General features: G+C 41.4%; 1 protein-coding gene across 8 annotated transcripts in view; it reads left to right on the top strand.

Moving 5' to 3' along the window:
• The first annotated feature begins 9,433 nt into the window (after positions 1–9,433).
• Positions 9,434–17,218, top strand: part of LOC148778313 (RUN domain-containing protein 3B-like) — a 144,695-nt gene continuing 136,910 nt past the window's right edge. For all 8 annotated transcript variants that reach the window (XR_016036910.1, XR_016036913.1, XR_016036911.1 and 5 more), the window contains exon 1: positions 9,434–10,042. Coding sequence is in view for 3 of the 8 variants with exons in the window: in XM_088833796.1 (XP_088689922.1) it covers positions 9,924–10,042 (119 nt within the window). In the remaining 5 variants the exon portion in view is untranslated. The remainder of the gene's footprint in view (positions 10,043–17,218) is intronic.

Raw genomic sequence — 17,218 nt, 5'->3', positions numbered from 1 at the left:
ACAAGTCTACCTTCTCCCCAGGTTGCCAGGGTATAAAGCAACCAACACTTGTCTAACCAACACTTGTCTCTTGAGTATTGGCTTTTGAGAGGTAAGCAGCCAAACCTGAGTTCCTTAACAATATGATTAATTTGACCCTGAAAATTCAAGGGGGCGGTCATTACTATCATGGTCTTTTTGATATGTTTTAAACATGTATACGCAAAATTCAACTATGGACATAGTCAAGTGATACCAAATGTATTTTAATTCTCTTGACTTTAAGAATCTCTCTAGGAGAATTTTCTTGAAAATTATTTTAAGCTTAAGAAGTCTCATTTAGTCTATCTACAGAAATAATTAAAGCTATATATATCTTTGACATCATGGCTTAAAATCCTTTTTGGAAGTTTGTGAGTAACCCATTTCTCACTGATGTTTAACTTTTGCCAAATATCCCCAAGATGATTATTTTGAAAAACTTTACATTTGAATATGTTGACTAAGTTAACTTACAGAAAATTACTTTGTAGAATTGGCAGTCACCCAGTTATAGCTATAAAAATAAATTCTTGATGTTAAAGACATTTGTGTGTTACTTTACTAACTTCATTATTAATCTTTCTGTTTTTGCACTAATATTTTACTGTTCTATAATATGTTTTTGTATACTTTACAATAGATTTTATTATCTGATAAAGCAAGTCTTCCCTTGTTACTCTTGCTTTATCTGGTGATCTAGGCTACATTTGCATGTTTATATGACTTACAGATGAAATTTAGAACAATTTTGCCAAGACCCCCAAATGTAAACCTACTTACTTCATCATGGACAATTTAATCATTCTAATAACCAATATAAATAATAATAATAATTATATCTAATGCTCATTGCATACTTACCAAGTGTCTGTCAATATTATAAGTGCTACAGGAGTAAACTCAAGTGATATAATTGTTTACTTGAAAACTAAGAAAATTGACTGAAAATATATTAATAACAATGTGTGCGTGTGGCTAAGTCACTTCATTCATGTCCGACCCTTTGCGACTGTGTGGACTGTAGCCCTCTAGGCTCCTCTGTCCATGGGATTCTCCAGGCAAGAATACTGGAGTAGGTTGCCATGCCCTGCTTCAGGAGATCTTCCTGACCCAGGGATCAAACCCACATCTCTTATGTCTCCTGCTTTGTCAAGAGGCTTCTTTACCACTACCACCACCTGGGAAACCCATTAATAACAATAAGCACACTTAAAAGGATAACTGTGCAAAAGGAAATATATTTCCTATGAAAAATTATAACCATTAAGAGTTAGACATATAATGAAAGTAAAAAGCCTAGTCATACTATCACTGGAACTTTATAACGAAAACTCCACCGAGTGAAATAAAAGAATATGCAAGGAATTGAAGACACACACCATGGTCTTAGAACATTGCAAATATTGCAGAGACGTTTATATTTTTAACCTAATCTATTAATGCAATGCATTTTCATCAGTATTGCTAGCTTTTTGGGGGGAAGAGTGTGTCAAAATGATCCTAAAGTGAAGAATAGACACTCTAAAGTTACTTAAGAACTTTCTGAAAGAGTTTAATTAGGAGATAAGTCCTACTTCTCTGGTGGCTCAGAAGGTAAAGAACCCGCCTGCAATGTGGGAGACCTGGGTTTGATCCCTGGGTTGGGAAGATATCCTGGAGAAGAGAATGGAAACCCATTCCAGTATTCTTGCCTAGAGAATTCCATGAACAGAGGAACCTGGCAGGCTACAGTTCATGGGGTTGCAAAGTCAGACACGACTGAATGACTAACACACAAGCCCTACTGCTGCTGCTGCTGCTAAGTCACGTCAGTCGTGTCTGACTCTGTGTGACCCCATGAACAGCAGCCCACCAGGCTCCCCCGTCCCTGGGATTCTCCAGGCAGGAATACTGGAATGGGTTGCCATTTCCTTCTCCAATACATGAACAGGAAAAGTCAAAGTGAAGTTGCTTAGTCGTGTCCGACTCTTCGCGACCCCATGGACTGCAGCCTACCAGGCTCCTCCATCCATGGGATTTTCCAGGCAAGAGTACTAGATAGTTAAAAAAAAAAATTATAAGGCTTCATTCAATACTTATCAGATTTTGTACCATTAGCTTACAAATGATAAATCACAGGATCAGAATAGAAAATCCAGCAATAGACAAAAATATATGTAAATATTTAGAGCCTAATAGAGGTAGCATTTCATGTCCATGGGAAGGAATGCATTATTTAATACCAATGTTAAAGCATCAGTCACTTGGAAAAGTTAGGCTTTTTCATCAGTTATTTCTTACAGCAAGAGAAGACCTATAGGTATCAAATATACAAATGCAAAAAACAGAAAGGAAAAACACATTACAAAATGTTAATCATTTTTATAATCTAAAATCACAATAAACTGTGGAAAATTCTGAAAGAGATGGGAATACCAGACCACCTGACCTGCCTCTTGAGAAACCTGTATGCAGGTCAGGAAGCAACAGTTAGAACTGGACATGGAACAACAGACTGGTTCCAAATAGGAAAAGGAGTACATCAAGGTAGTATATTGTCAGCCTGCTTATTTAACTTCTATGCAGAGTACATCATGAGGAACGCTGGGCTGGAAGAAGCACAAGCTGGAATCAAGATTGCTGGGAGAAATATCAATAACCTCAGATATGCAGATAACACCACCCTTATGGCAGAGAGTGAAGAGGAACTCAAAAGCCTCTTGATGAAAGTGAAAGAGGAGAGTGAAAAGGTTGGCTTCAAGCTCAACATTCAGAAAACAAAGATCATGGCCTCTGGTCCCATCACTTCATGGGAAATAGATGGGGAAACAGTGGAAACAGTGTCAAACTTTATTTTGGGGGGCTCCAAAATCACTGCGGATGCTGATTGCAGCCATGAAATTAAAAGACGCTTACTCCTTGGAAGGAAAGTTATGACCAACCTAGATAGCATATTAAAAAGCAGAGACATTACTTTGCCAACAAAGGTCTGTCTAGTCAAGGCTATAGTTTTTCCCGTGGTCATGTATGGATGTGAGAGTTGGACTGTGAAGAGAGCTGATTGCCGAAGAATTGATGCTTTTGAACTGTGGTGCTGGAGAAGACTCTTGAGAGTCCCTTGAACTGCAAGGAGATCCAACCAGTCCATTCTAAAGGAGATCGATCCTGGGTGTTCATTGGAAGGACTGATGCTAAAGCTGAAACTCCAATACTTTGGCCACCTCATGCAAAGGGTTGAATCACTGGAAAAGACTCTGATGCTGGGAAAGATTGGGGGCAGGAGGAGAAGGGAGATGGCTGGATGGCATCACTGACTCGGACATGAGTTTGAGTGAACTCCGGGAGTTGATGATGGACAGGGAGGCCTGGTGTGCTGTATTCATGGGGTCGCAAAGAGTCAGACATGACTGAGTGACTGAACTGAACTGAACTGAAGCATAAATAAGTTTTTCTAAGCATGAAAACACACACAAAAAAAACAAAAATAAAAACACATAAATTTGACTGCATAAAAATACAAAGCTTTTGGAAGGCAGAAAATGTTGTAAACAAACACAAATAGTGACAGGTAGTGAAAATACATATTGACTGTGTATAGCATGAGACCATCTGTATAAAATTAAGTACATATATCTTTATTTTGTGTCTGAAGAGATATCTCGAAAAAAGTTGCTGTGAAACATTTATGTTCATTGTCTCTGTGGATTTATTATCATGAGCACATGTATTTATTGCAAATGTAAAATTACTATTAAAATTATTCAGTTCAGTTGATAAGTCATGTCCGACTCTTTGTGACCCCATGGACTGCAGCACGCCAGACTTCCCTGTCCATCACCAACTCCCAGAACTTACTAAAACTCATGTCCATTGAGTCGGTGATGCCATCCAACTGTTTCATCCTGTTGTCCCCTTCTCCTCCCTCCTACAATCTTTCCCAGCATCAGGGTCTTTTCAAATGAGTCAGTTCTTCACATCAGGTGGCCAAAGGATTGGAGTTTCAGCTTCAACATCAGTCCTTCCAATGAATATTCAGGACTGATTTCCTTTAGGATGGACTGGTTGGATCTTCTTGGTGTCCAAGGGACTCTCAAGAGACTTCTGCAACACCACAGTTCAAAAGCATCAATTCTTCGGTGCTCAGCTTTCTTTATAGTCCAATTCTCACATCCATACATGAATACTGGGAAAACCATAGCTTTGACTAGATGTAACTTTATTGGCAAAGTAATGTCTCTGCTTTTTAATATGCTGTCTAGGTTGGTCATAGCTTTTCTTCCAAGGAGCAAGCGTTTTTTTTAATTTCATGGCTGCAGTCACCATCTGCAGTGATTTTGGAGCCCCCAAAATAAAGGCTCTCAGTGTTTCCATTGTTTCTCCATCTACTTGCTGTGAAGTGATGGGATCAGATGCCATGATCTTAGTTTGCTGAATGTTGAGTTTTAAGCCACCTTTTTCACTCTCCTCTTTCACTTTCATCAAGAGGCTCTTTACCTCCTCTTCACTTTCTGCCATAAGGATGGTATCATCTGAGTATCTGAGATTATTGATATTTCTCTCGACAATCCTGATTCCAGCTTGTGCTTCATCCAGCCCAGCATTTCTCATGATGTACTCTGCATATAAGTTAAATAAGCAGGGTGACAATATACAGCCTTGACGTACTCCTTTCCCTATCTGGAACCAGTCTGTTGTTCCATGTCCAGTTCTAATTGTTGCTTCCTGATTAGGAGGCAGGTCAGGTGGTCTGGTATTCCCATCTCTTGAAGAATTTTCCACAGTTTGTTGTGATACACACAGTCAAAGCTTTGGCATAGTCAATAAAGCAGAAGTAGATGTTGAGAAATTTAACATTTCAAATCAGTAGGGAAAAGATTAATCATTTAACAAGTAAACTTAGACAAATGGATAACCATTTGGAAAAAATAAAAATATATCCTAATTTCACACATTCATATATTCCATATAGATGAACTTTTTATTAAACAATATTTTATGATATTAAAAACAATGTGCCAAATGTTAAATGTAATGAAAATGATATCTGTCTTCTTGGAGTCACAGCACCTGTAAATTTTTACAGAAATAAGTTTTTAAATGAAAAAAAATAGATGGACTGTTTTTTATATAAAAAAGAAACCATAAATTTCTGTATAATCTTGGGAGTGGCACAGGCCTTTCTAAAACGACCCAGGGAAAGACCAATAAGGGAAAATAATGATGAATATAATTTGAATAAAACATTTTCAACATCTCTCTATACTATAACTCTATAGGCACTATAAACAGGGCAAGAATAAGCTAAAAAAAGATCATCCAGTCCTTTGATCTTTCTTTTCTACCCCAACCCGTCATTTCTCTCTTTTCATCTTTCCCTCTGTGTCCAGTGTAAAATGCTTTAAGAATCTCTTTAGAATCATACTGTTAATATCCCAAATTTCCTTGAATTTCTGTCTTTTCCTCCTATGCTCTCATAAAAATCTCATTCCTGCATAAAATCAACATTTCCCTTATTACTTCCATGCCAGCAGCCTAATCATCTGGGCTGAATGTTGTGTTCCCCCAAGACTCATACACCGAGTCACTACCCTCCCAGTGTGACAGTATTTGGAGATGGAGGCTCTAGGAAGTTATTAGGGTTAGATGAGGTCATGAGGATGGGCCCTAATGATGGATTAGTGCCCTTCTTTAGAGAAGACAACACCAAAGAATTTGCTCTCTCTCTCATCCGCTACCCCACCTTCCGGACACAAAGAGGTCTTGTGAGCACACAGGGAGATGGCGCCATCTACAGCCAAAAAGAGTTTTCACCAGGAAGCAAACTGGTACTTTGATCTTGGACTTGTCAGCCTCTGTAACTTTGAGAAAACAGATCTGTATTATTTAAGCCTTCCAGACTATGGTGTTTGTTATGGCAGCCTGAGATGACTACGACACTAACAATATCAAGGAAAATCATGCAATGGGATAGACAGATCTCACCATAAATTCATCATCACGAACCTTAAAAGAAAATACATTAGTCATTCAGTTGTGCCTGGTTTTGTGTCCCCACGGACTGTAACCGTCTATCCATGGAATTCTCCAGGCAAGAATAGTGGAGTGGGTTGCCATTCCCTTCTCCAGGGGAGTTTCCCAACCCAGGGATCCAACTGGGTCTCCTGCACTGCAGGAGATTCTTTACCATCTGAGCCAGCAGGGAAGCCCTCATCAATCTTAAACTGGTCCTCAGACCCTGATGAGGAGTCCTAAATTTCATTAGTCAACTTATTTCACCATTCACTGTAACATGGACTGTTTGAATTTTTCAACCAGTGGCTTTGTCTTGTATTTTGAAGTTAAAACAGAAGTTACCAGATAGGAACTTCCTCATTTTTCTAATAATAAAATCTTAAAATTACTTATGTTTGCACCTGGGCCCCCACATTTCTCTATGGTTACAATGGAGAATTAGTATCTTTAACCAAAGCTCAATCCATCCACCCATGTGTTGGATCCCACTGCTTTTCCATATTCTCACTTCTGATCATTTTTTCTCTCTTGGATTACTAACATTTCCTTACCAGTGGATTCATTCCATCAGCTTTAAAATGTGCTCATGTCATTTCCATGAAAACAAACAACGGTAGGGATAGAATACCAACTTCCCTTCACTCAACATTTCCCTATGTCACTGGCCCCTTTTCTCCTCCTTTACAATAACCTTTAAAAAGTGTTGTGTGATTCTCAGTTCTCACTCTTTTAGTCTCCTACTTGGCTTCCACCTTCTTTATTCTACTGACACAGTGCTTATTGATCTGCAGGAACGTTGTGTATAAAAGGAAATGAGCTTTTTGTCCATGATGTGAATTTCAAATATGTTTTCTTGGTCTGTTACTTTTCCTTTGTGTTTATGATGAAACTTGCTTCATAGATTTAAAAAGGTTGTGTCTTCAGTTTTATCAATCTTTTCTGTATGGCTGCTGGGCTTGGGTATACATAGAAAGTCTACTTCTTTGAGATTATAAATGATGATTTGGTAATCTCTCTGGCTTATAATATTTTAGATTTGAGGACATTTTATGTGTTACAATTGTAATTTTGTCTTCCTAAAAAAATTTTTTTTTTGTCTTTTTTGATGGGGAAAACAAGGAAATTGGGGAAACGATGAATGAGTATAATCTACCCACTGAGTTCTATGGAGTCCTTGTAGGTTTAAATCGGCATTTGCTGTTCTCGTTATTTTTACTGTGCCTTTTTACATCTCTGAATAACCTTTGTGCGAATTCTTGGATTCATAAAGAATTGCAATAGCAGCCAAAATAGTTCAAAACATAATGTGAAAACTCATGTGCTTCTATAGTAGTATAGTACTTTGCACTGGAATATAATTGATTCATTTTCTCCCAGATTAGTGATCTGAAGAAAGAATGAGACCCACAACATATAGTTCAAGGTAATTAAGAAAAGAGCTTTATCAAATAAGGCCCCCATGTGGCAGTTTAATGACACACTGTGCATAGGAAAGAAGGTTTAAGGCGAAATCTTGTGCAGCAAGTGCTGTCAACTGAATCCCAGTTAAAGTAGCTTTAGAAAAATAACATTTACCTAATCATGTAAGATGGAGTTTTACTAAGTCTTCAGTCATAACTGTAAATTCGTAGTACAAGTAACATGAAAATGTACTTGAAAGGCTAGGAAGCCAATTTTAAGAATAACGACATCTCACTTTTCTCTATTTGACGTGACCACTCAGTTTTCTCTTCCTGATAAGTGTTTCAGACATGTGTGTTCTCTCCCTCCTGCAGGACAAACCAGCATGGCATTTTCTTGATAACTGATAGCTTCCCATTCTTTTCTCTGTGCAGTTTTCATCTGTATTTAAATAACAATTTCGATTTGAGTAGGATAAACTTCCTTACAAGCCTCTATATCATTCATCACAGAGCAGACAAGAAATGTTTGGCAACCAGTGCACTGACCTGGAAAAACCTCCTACTTTTATGTGAAAGATCATGTTTAAAGTCTACATTGTTTATTATAATTTTAATGTCTGAATATTTATTGTAATAAATTAGTTGTGACAGTTTTTTTCTACAAGGTATTTTCATTCTATTAATACTGTGATTAGACTGAGTGGATGAAAGGGTTCAGTCTTTGCCCTGATGATTTCAAATAGAGATTTAAAATTTTTTACAACCTTGGAAATTAGTAATTTACAGCTTTAATATACAAAGCTCTGTTTTAAAAGCGTTCAACATACAGTAACTGTACCTCCTGTAATACTTTGTATAATATACAAGAAGTACAGAAATACCTACACTATATCTATGCTATTCTATAATATTCTTTGACAGAAATGTCAACACCAGAGCTGAAAGTTTAATGGATTTGGAGCAACCAAAACTGTGAAGTTAGAGTAAAATAATGTCAGATGCGACTTCAAGTTACTTTTAACGAACATTTATTGAAAACCAGTTTTCTGCACAGCAGCGAGCTAGGTATCATAGAGACAGCTGTGAGTACGGTCTTCACTCTAAAATCTGGGCATACTGATGCAAAGAGATGAATGGCTAACCTAGATGAGCGCCCGAGAACTCGGGGCCAAAGCCAGGACCTCTCTGTCGGTAAGGTCAGGGTGGAAAGTGCGTGCTAGGTTCCCAACGGTCGCGCTGTGGATAGCACTCCTTGCCTCATCTCTGGGAGCAGCCCAGCCGAGCCAAGGCCGAACTGCCCGGAGGCTCGCCGCACCCCGCTCCTAATTCCGGGGTCACTGCTCAGGACTGGAGAAGGGCGAAAGGTGCAGTGAACACCTGCGGCGCACTTCTGTGGGCGGTCACTCCGGGCTGCAGGCCATGCTGGCGGCTAGGACAGGAGCGAAGTGGCGTCAAAATCTCAGGAGCAGACGCCCCAGGAGGGATGTTCTGCGGGCAATTTCCCTCCTTGGGCTATTTGTAGTTGTCTATCAGGCCAGGGGAGGGCGTTAGCGCGCGCGCGCGCACACACACACACACACACACACACACACCATCACCACCACCAAAACCCCCGCGCGCACACACGCACACCACCAAAACCAAAATCCCTTCTTCCTGGAAGTCAGGCCCTGGGTCAGGTGCGGGAGCGGGAGCTAGCGCAGGCTCGGCGTTGTAGCTACGGATGCCACTAGGCTGGGGAGTCGGATTCCCGCAAGAGGGTCAGCCTTTAGAGCTAGCGATCCCAGCCATTAGCTGTGTTCCGGGAAAGGGTCGGCGATGTTCCCAGGGCACACATGAGCACCGCATCCCATAGTCCCCAGGCCTGCTGCGGCGCTGCTCCCCAGCGTGCAGACTGCCTGCAGCACTCGGGTGGCGAGCGCGAGCCCGGCCTCTTGACAGCTGCCCACGCGCCGGGGCGGGCTCTAGCCGGTAGCTTTAAAGATCCGCGAGGCAGCCCCGCCTCTCGCGCGCGGCGATTGGCTGCAGCTGGGGCGGCACTGGCTCGATAGGTGCAGAGAGGGCGGGGCTGTGCGCGCGAGGCCCGTGGCTCCCCGTGGCGTCCGCTGCTGGGGCGCGAGTGGCGGCTGAGTGCGGGTGGCTGGGCTTGCGGGGCCCGCGGGCACGCGCGTGCGCGGTGCCGCGATCCCTGGGGAAGGAGGGGCGCGGCCGACGCCGAGCCGCACGCACAGCCGGCGCCTGGCGGCGCGCGCGAGAGCGGGGGTGGTGCGTGAGCGCGTGCGCGCGTGCGCGTGAGCGTGTGTATGTGTGTAGGGCTCTGGAGCGGTGCGCCAGCCGCCAGTGCCCGGGTGCGCGTCCCCCGTCGTCTTCCACACCCTCCCTCCGTCCCGCTTCCTTCCCTGCCACCCTCCCGCGCCCCCGCGGCCGCAAGCCGAGCCGAAGCCCAGGAAGCAGGCGTGGGGGGCGGGCGGGGTCGCCCGAGACAAAGGGCCCGGGGGTCAGCCCGCCATGGCCTCCCGGAGCCTGGGGGGCCTGGGAGCGAGCCGCGGCGGGGGCGGCGGCGGCAAGAAGAGCCTGAGCGCCCGCAACGCCGCGGTGGAGAGGAGGAACCTGATCACGGTGTGCAGGTACGGCGCGGCCCGCCGCCCGGGCACAGAGGAGGGGCCGCCGGCGCCGCGGGCTGCGGGGAGCGCTAGCGCCGGGGGTCCCGGAGACAACCGGCGGGAGCCCCGGCCGCCGCGCCGGGCGTGTCCGCGGCCAGAGCGCCCTGAGTGCGGCCGGGCTGGGCTCCGCCGAGGCCGCGGACTTTCCGTCCGTTTCCGCGCTGGGAGCCGCTGAGGGTCGGGCTTGGGGCGGGGCCGGGGGAGGGTTTGTTTTCAGTGCACAACCTAGCGTCCGAGGCACAGAGGGCCGGGAGGAAGAGCCGTTTCCTCTCAGTGCGCCTTAAGCCGTCAGGCAGCTTGTCGTCACGGAATTGTTGCTGTGATTGTTGACTGTGTTGCCTCAGAGTCGGAGTGCGTTTTGTTTTCTGTTTTTGATTGTTTGCACATACATTGTCATTTCGTGCCACATATATGCGTGCCTACTACATGCTAGCCGCGTGTGTATGTGTTTCCTTGTCCTCTGCACTCTAAATTGCAGTGTTACACTGCTATTTCTGCAGTTGATACCAAGAGTAGGACTGTGGAGGGTACCTAGTCGGTGATTTATTTCAAGGTTTGCCATTCTTTGTTTTGTAACTATAATCGTAGTATTCCCTAACTTAAAAAAATGTATTTAGAAATTACTTTCAACCAGCCTAGTATTCAGAAATAACTGATTTTTAACATGCTGACATTTTAAGTTTTGTTTCTGGGTATTAAATCCATGGTAGTCCTAAGCATTCATTTTTTAGGAACGTCATTGAGCCATCAAGTTGTAAAAGTACTTTGTTCCATGAAACTCTTCCTCAGCCATCGAAAATCCTATAAGAATAAGAGAATGAGGAGACCTTTCCCTCCTTTACAATTTACATGTGTTTTTTTTTTTTCTTTTCCTTATGTAAAGATGTGTCTAGCATGTTACGGAGAAGGCAATGGCAAGCCACTCCAGTACTCTTGCCTAGAAAATCCCATGGACAGAGGAGCCTGGTAGGCTGCAGTCTGTGGGGTCGCTAAGGGTCGGACACGACTGAGCGACTTCACTTTCACTTTTCACTTTCACACATTGGAGAAGGAAATGGCAACCCACTCCAGTGTTCTTGCCTGGAGAATCCCAGGGACGGGGGAGCCTGGTGGGCTTCTGTCTATGGGGTCACACAGAGTCGGACACGACTGAAGTGACACAGCAGCAGCATGTTAAGCGGAATATAGGTATTTATATTCGGACTTATATTCAGTAACTTTGAGCAGTTTTTTGTTTTTATTTAATTGCATTGGACTTAGCTGTTCACCCCTCTGGTAGGAAGACCTGCCTCACTGACATTTATGGCACTTGGAGTTATAAACAGTAAAGTATAAATATGGAATCTTTAGAATTTACATTTGTACTGTTTAGGATGCAACCTTTTGAAGAAGATAGGTTGTATGAAATTTTTTTTACATCTAGGCAGTGTTTTTAAGTTAGGTAAATAGAACAGTAAGCAAGGCTAACTTTCTTACAGTTTTTGTTTGGAAGAGTTTTGTTACCTACACCTCTCAGCTGAAGTGATTTTGAGTGTTTGTAGGATGATGTTAGTTACCCAAATATTTCAGCCTGGAACTTTAAACGCCTGGGCTCTCAGTCATTGTGGCAGTCTTCAGAACGGTGGGTGTTGAAGATTTGGGGTAAAACTGTGAGAGGTTTTATACTCTCTTAAATTTTAAAGACAATAAAAACATGAAAAAAAAATAAGTGGAGAATACTGTTTTGCATCTCCATTTTTGTCATGGCAGCAGAAACAGTTCAGGAAAAGAAAGGGACATATCTAAACCTTATTTAAGTTACATGTTTAAGAAATTTCAGTCACATCAGACTGATTTGTGTGGACGGTTGTCTGCTGCTACTGCTAAGTCACTTCAGTCGTGTCCGACTCTGTGTGACCCCATAGACGGCAGCCCACCAGGCTCCCCCGTCCCTGGGATTCTCCAGGCAAGAACACTGGAGTGGGTTGCCATTTCCTTCTCCAGTGTGTGAAAGTGAAAGTGAAGTCGCTCAGTCGTGTCTGACTCGTAGGGACCCCATGGACTGCAGCCTACCAGGCTCCTCCGTCCATGGGATTTTCTAGGCAAGAGTACTGGAGTGGCTTGCCATTGCCTTCTCTGGGACAGTTGTCTAGGATAGCAGAATTTTTGTTGTGTTTGTCTTAATTATTTTCTACTCTGGAATGAGCATACATGCTGACTTTAGTTACAGTTTACCATAAATTTAGTATTGTAGATAAAAGAAATTTCATTATTGTAGCTATAATAAATTTCAGTTTCTGGCTTAGATTTCAACTTGCGTATTTATGTGGATAATGTTACTAATACTGTTCTTCATGTTCAAATAGTTGGTGCATATCAGTTATTATCCTTTTCTAGTAATGAAATCTATTTGATAGATTTTGTCTAAAGGCTTTTAGTTTTGGGGAAAAAGTATCCCCACCTCGAATTCTGCAAAAAAACCAAATCAGTATTTTTGAATTTCTGTTGCATTTCTCTCTTTCAGAACTACCAGAACCTGGGTATTTCACCCACATCTTTAATTAATTTATTTTTAAATTTTTATGTAGCAGATTAGACGTGATTTCATATTTAAGTTGGGAAGAAGCTGGTTTAGTGAAAATGTAATTGCGTTCTAAGTTTGCTTTGTCATTAATTGTGTCCTTTAACAAGTCTGTTTTTCAATTTTCTCATCTATAAAATGATCTTGGACAGAATCATTGGTAATTTTCACTGACAGCCCTAAAAGTAGTAAAAAAAAAAAAAAAAGGCTAGAACTCATTCAAGCAGAATGGTTTGCTTCATACTTAGTTTTGAATTTTTCCAAACTTGAGCAGGGTAATGGTAGACATACGCTGAATGGTAGCTAGATGAGGCTTGTGCTTTTTCTCGGTAAACAAAAACATTTTGAATTGTGCCTTCTATATTGTGCTACCCTGATTCTCTACTGGTATTCTGGAAAAATGGAACAGTATAGAAAGCCAAACCAAAACAAACTCCTCCCACCCCTGACTAACATTCTGGTATATGTTTTAGTTGAGGGTGGAAAGATATTTTGGAGAAGGCAATGGCAAGCCACTCCAGTACTCTTGCCTAGAAAATCCCATGGATGGAGGAGCCTGGTAGGCTGCAGTCCGTGAGGTCGCTGGGAGTGGGGTCGCTGGGAGTCGGACACGACTGAGCGACTTCACTTTCACTTTTCACTTTCATGCATTGGAGAAGGAAATGGCAACCCACTCCAGTGTTCTTGCCTGGAGAATCCCAGGGATGGGGGATCCTGGTGGGCTTCCGTCTATGGGGTCACACAGAGTCGGACACGACTGAAGTGACTTAGAAGAAGAAGAAGGAAAGATATTTTAACCTGTTTAAGTACTTTGCAGGTTAATCAGTACAGGTGAAATGCATCAATACTTATACAGTGATGCTCTTCATTACCCCTCAAACAGTTTAGGCATACTCTCAGTTTAGGTTTACAGCCTTATTCCATAACTACACAATTCTTTTGGTTTAAAAACGCCTCATATTAAGAACAGTGTTACAGTTCGAACTTTGGAAGTGAGTTATTTGGTTCAGTAGGATAGTCAGGAATTGAATTTTGGTTCATTGTGATTGTGTGTGTAATTATTTCATCAGTTTTTTCATGAACACTTACATATTGTAGACTAAAAACACTTAGTACTTAGCAAATAAGTAGTCTTTAATCATTTTTTTTTTTACAGATTGTGATAGAAAATAGATCATTCAAAGTCTCTAAATGTTCCACATTGAACTCTAAAATATTCATAAACTGACTTATTTCTATGTACAAACTGGTATTTTCTCTGCATATTCTCTACCATTTATAAAAATTGTTAAAATCCTTGAGGATTTTTTAACCTGCATTTTTCATCCTAGAAAATCAGGTACTAGTTACATTTTTAAGCTTCATAGGTTATTGAAAAAACTTACATATTCCTTTGATTTTAGTTCTGGTGACCAGGAGAATTAAAATAGAAGTTCTCTTTCCGTGGGTCAATAATAGTTTATGAAAAATTATTAAGATATACATTTAAATATAGGTGCATAAATATTCTAAAATAACATTTGGCAAACTTCTAAACCAATCCATTAAGAGAAACTCCGCACATAAAGCCGTAACTTCCCTGTCTTGTGTATGGAAAGGACTAATGAAAGATTGGAGGAGATAGTGTGATGAAGTGAGCATAGCAGAGCCAAATGATGATTTTCAAAATTACTTTTAAAAACGTGTACATAGTTCTTAGTTTTCTATAGGTCAGGATACTGTTTCATAACTTGAATGTTAATTCAGATAACCTCATTTGAATAGTGCTTCATTTTCTTAGTGTATTTGGGAAATGAGGTGCTCGTATTTTTCTTGGAACTAGTGTTTGAGTAAAAATTCTCCAGTCAACTGCAGTGTTTTACTCAGCATTTTTTGTGGAGTGCAGTCTTCTGTTTAACTGAAGCTTACAATCTTAAGTGTTCAGATTTATATTACAATGAAGAATACTATTTTAAGCATTGTGGATAAACTGCTTTTTAAAAAGCATTATACATTTCCTTACCTTATTTAAAAAGACTCTGCATAGAATCCTTAAAAGTGACTTTACTCTGGATCTGTTTCTGTTAATATACCCTGTGCAGTGGTTGCTCTTGGAGACTCGAGATACACAGAGCTGTTTGCTGCATGGCCCCATGGTGTGTTTGGTGTTCTTGGTCTGCTTTTGCATTTGCTGGCTCTTCCTACCAAGTTAGCAGTTATTTCCTGCACCCCTGCCTGTTTCTACCAGCTCTTTCCTCTGTGCTTCCCATCCTGACATGCTCATTATAGTTGGTTGTGAACTAGGAAAGCAGATAAGTAAATTTATCCAGTGTTTTAAAAAAAAAGCACCGAGACACCTAAGTTCAGTGAGTGAGCTTTAGCACTCTGAACCTCTTAACGTCTGGTGCTGAATAATCAGGGGGAAGAAAGTAATATTCCTGTACTTGAACAGGATGGTTAAAATGCAGATATGTGAAATGTTACCGAATATCATTGGTGATATAATCCTCTAAATAACTTTAAGTGTAGTGACTTACTTTCCTTGTTACTATTTGCTTGAGAATGCTTTAGCAGACTGGTCATACCTTGCCTATCGTGATTATATTTTTGGCTGAAGCTCTTTTAATCAGTGCTATACATAGTAGAACTTTGGGATGGGACTTTGATCAACATTACTTGTTACTGTATGGCTAGGGTATTGTGTTAATCTCACTGCTGATGGATAAATGTCAGAACTTGGTTGAGAGATGCGATATTCAGGGGGAAATATGTGAAGCTTATCCACTATTGTATTAGTCTTACAGGTTTATAGCCTATATCTCTGGGTCCGCCCAGAGAGCAGCTGAGTGTGTAGGTTGCATTGCTTTGCTCTGTCCTGTGTCTAGTTGCTTTTGCCCCTGCTTTGCTTTGGTAAGATTCCAGCAGCCTACATTGAGTGTCAGCAGAAGAAGCCATCACAGAGGATCATCTTGAAATTGCTGCCAAGAACATTGTTTATTATGTCAAAAAATGTCTTCTTTTTGTGAAGATTTCTATGATAAATAGAAATTCTTTTTTTTTTTTTCTCAGTTGTATGTTTAGGCAGTTAATTTACTTATATCTACTGGGCACAAATGAATGTGTAACTGGCAACTTCTCTTTTTCTCATACAGCTATTAGAAATCTTAGTGTTAAATCGGGAGAAGGAAATGGCAACCCACTCCAGTATTCTTGCCTGGAGAATCCTGTGGACAGAGGAGCCTGGTGGGCTGCCATCTGTGGGGTCGCACAGAGTCAGACACGACTGAAGCGACTTAGCAGCAGCAGCAACAGCAGTTAAATCTGTGGCCAACCTCTGAAACATATGTAGAACACCACAGTGATGTATTTAGCCTGTTTCTAGGTACACTTTGCTTCCACTTCTTAATATAGTTTTTTATTGATTTATCATATGCATATAGAAAAGTACACACAGCGTAGGTATACAATGATTTTTTTGCAAAGAGAACAGAACTTTATATCCAGCACCCAGTTCAAGAAAAAAGCTCATTACCTAAAGGAAATAAAATCATTGTTTCAGAAAGGTACCTGCATTTTCATGTTGATTGCAGCATTACTTGGATAGTCAAGACATGGAAACAACCTAAGTGCCCATCAATTGATGAATGGATAAAGAAAATGTGATATGTATACACAATTGAAAATTATTCAGCCATAAAAAGGGGGAATCCTGCCATTTGCCACAACATGGATAGACCTTGAGGGCATTATGCTAAGTGAAGTAAGTCAGGGAAAGACAGGTACTATGTGATCCCACTTATATGTGGAATCTTAAAGAAACCATACCCACGGATACAGAGAACAGGTTGGTGGGAGGTTAGCAAAAGGTGAAGGTGAAAAAAGGTACAGACTTCCAGTTTGAAGATAATTAAGTTCTGGGAATACAATATTACTAATAAAAGAACTAAAAAGCCTCTTGATGAAAGTGAAAGAGGAGAGTGAAAAAGTTGGCTTAAAGCTCAACATTCAGAAAACTAAGATCATGGCATCTGGTCCCATCACTTCATGGGAAATAGATGGAGAAACAGTGGAAACAGTGTCAGACTTTATTTTTTGGGGCTCCAAAATCACTGTGGATGCTGATTGCAGTCATGAAATTAAAAGACGCTTACTCCTTGGAAGGAAAGTTATGACCAACCTAGATAGCATATTAAGAAGCAGAGATATCACTTTGCCAACAAAGGTTTGTCTAGTCAAGGCTGTGGTTTTTCCCGTGGTCATGTATGGATGTGAGAGTTGGACTGTGAAGAAAGGTAAACGCCGAAGAATTGATGCTTTTGAACTGTGGTGCTGGAGAAGACTGTTGAGAGTCCCTTGGACTGCAAGGAGATCCAACCAGTCCATTCTAAAAGAGATCAGTCCTGGGTGTTCATTGGAAGGACTGATGCTAAAGCTGAAACTCCAATACTTTGGCCACCTCATGCGAAAAGTTGACTCACTGGAAAAGACTCTGATGCTGGGAGGGATTGGGGGCAGGAGGAGAATGGGACGACAGAGAATGAGATGGCTGGATGGCATCACCGACTCGATGGACATGAGTTTGAGTGAACTCCAGGAGTTGG

This window comes from Moschus berezovskii, chromosome 3 (genome assembly GCF_049115385.1).
Source record: "Moschus berezovskii isolate FMDL1 chromosome 3, NW_MosBer_1.0, whole genome shotgun sequence".
In the NCBI taxonomy this organism is placed as follows: Eukaryota; Metazoa; Chordata; class Mammalia; order Artiodactyla; family Moschidae; genus Moschus; species Moschus berezovskii.
The sequence above is the reverse complement of the archived record's forward strand: the minus strand, read 5'-3'. Positions and strand labels throughout refer to the sequence as shown.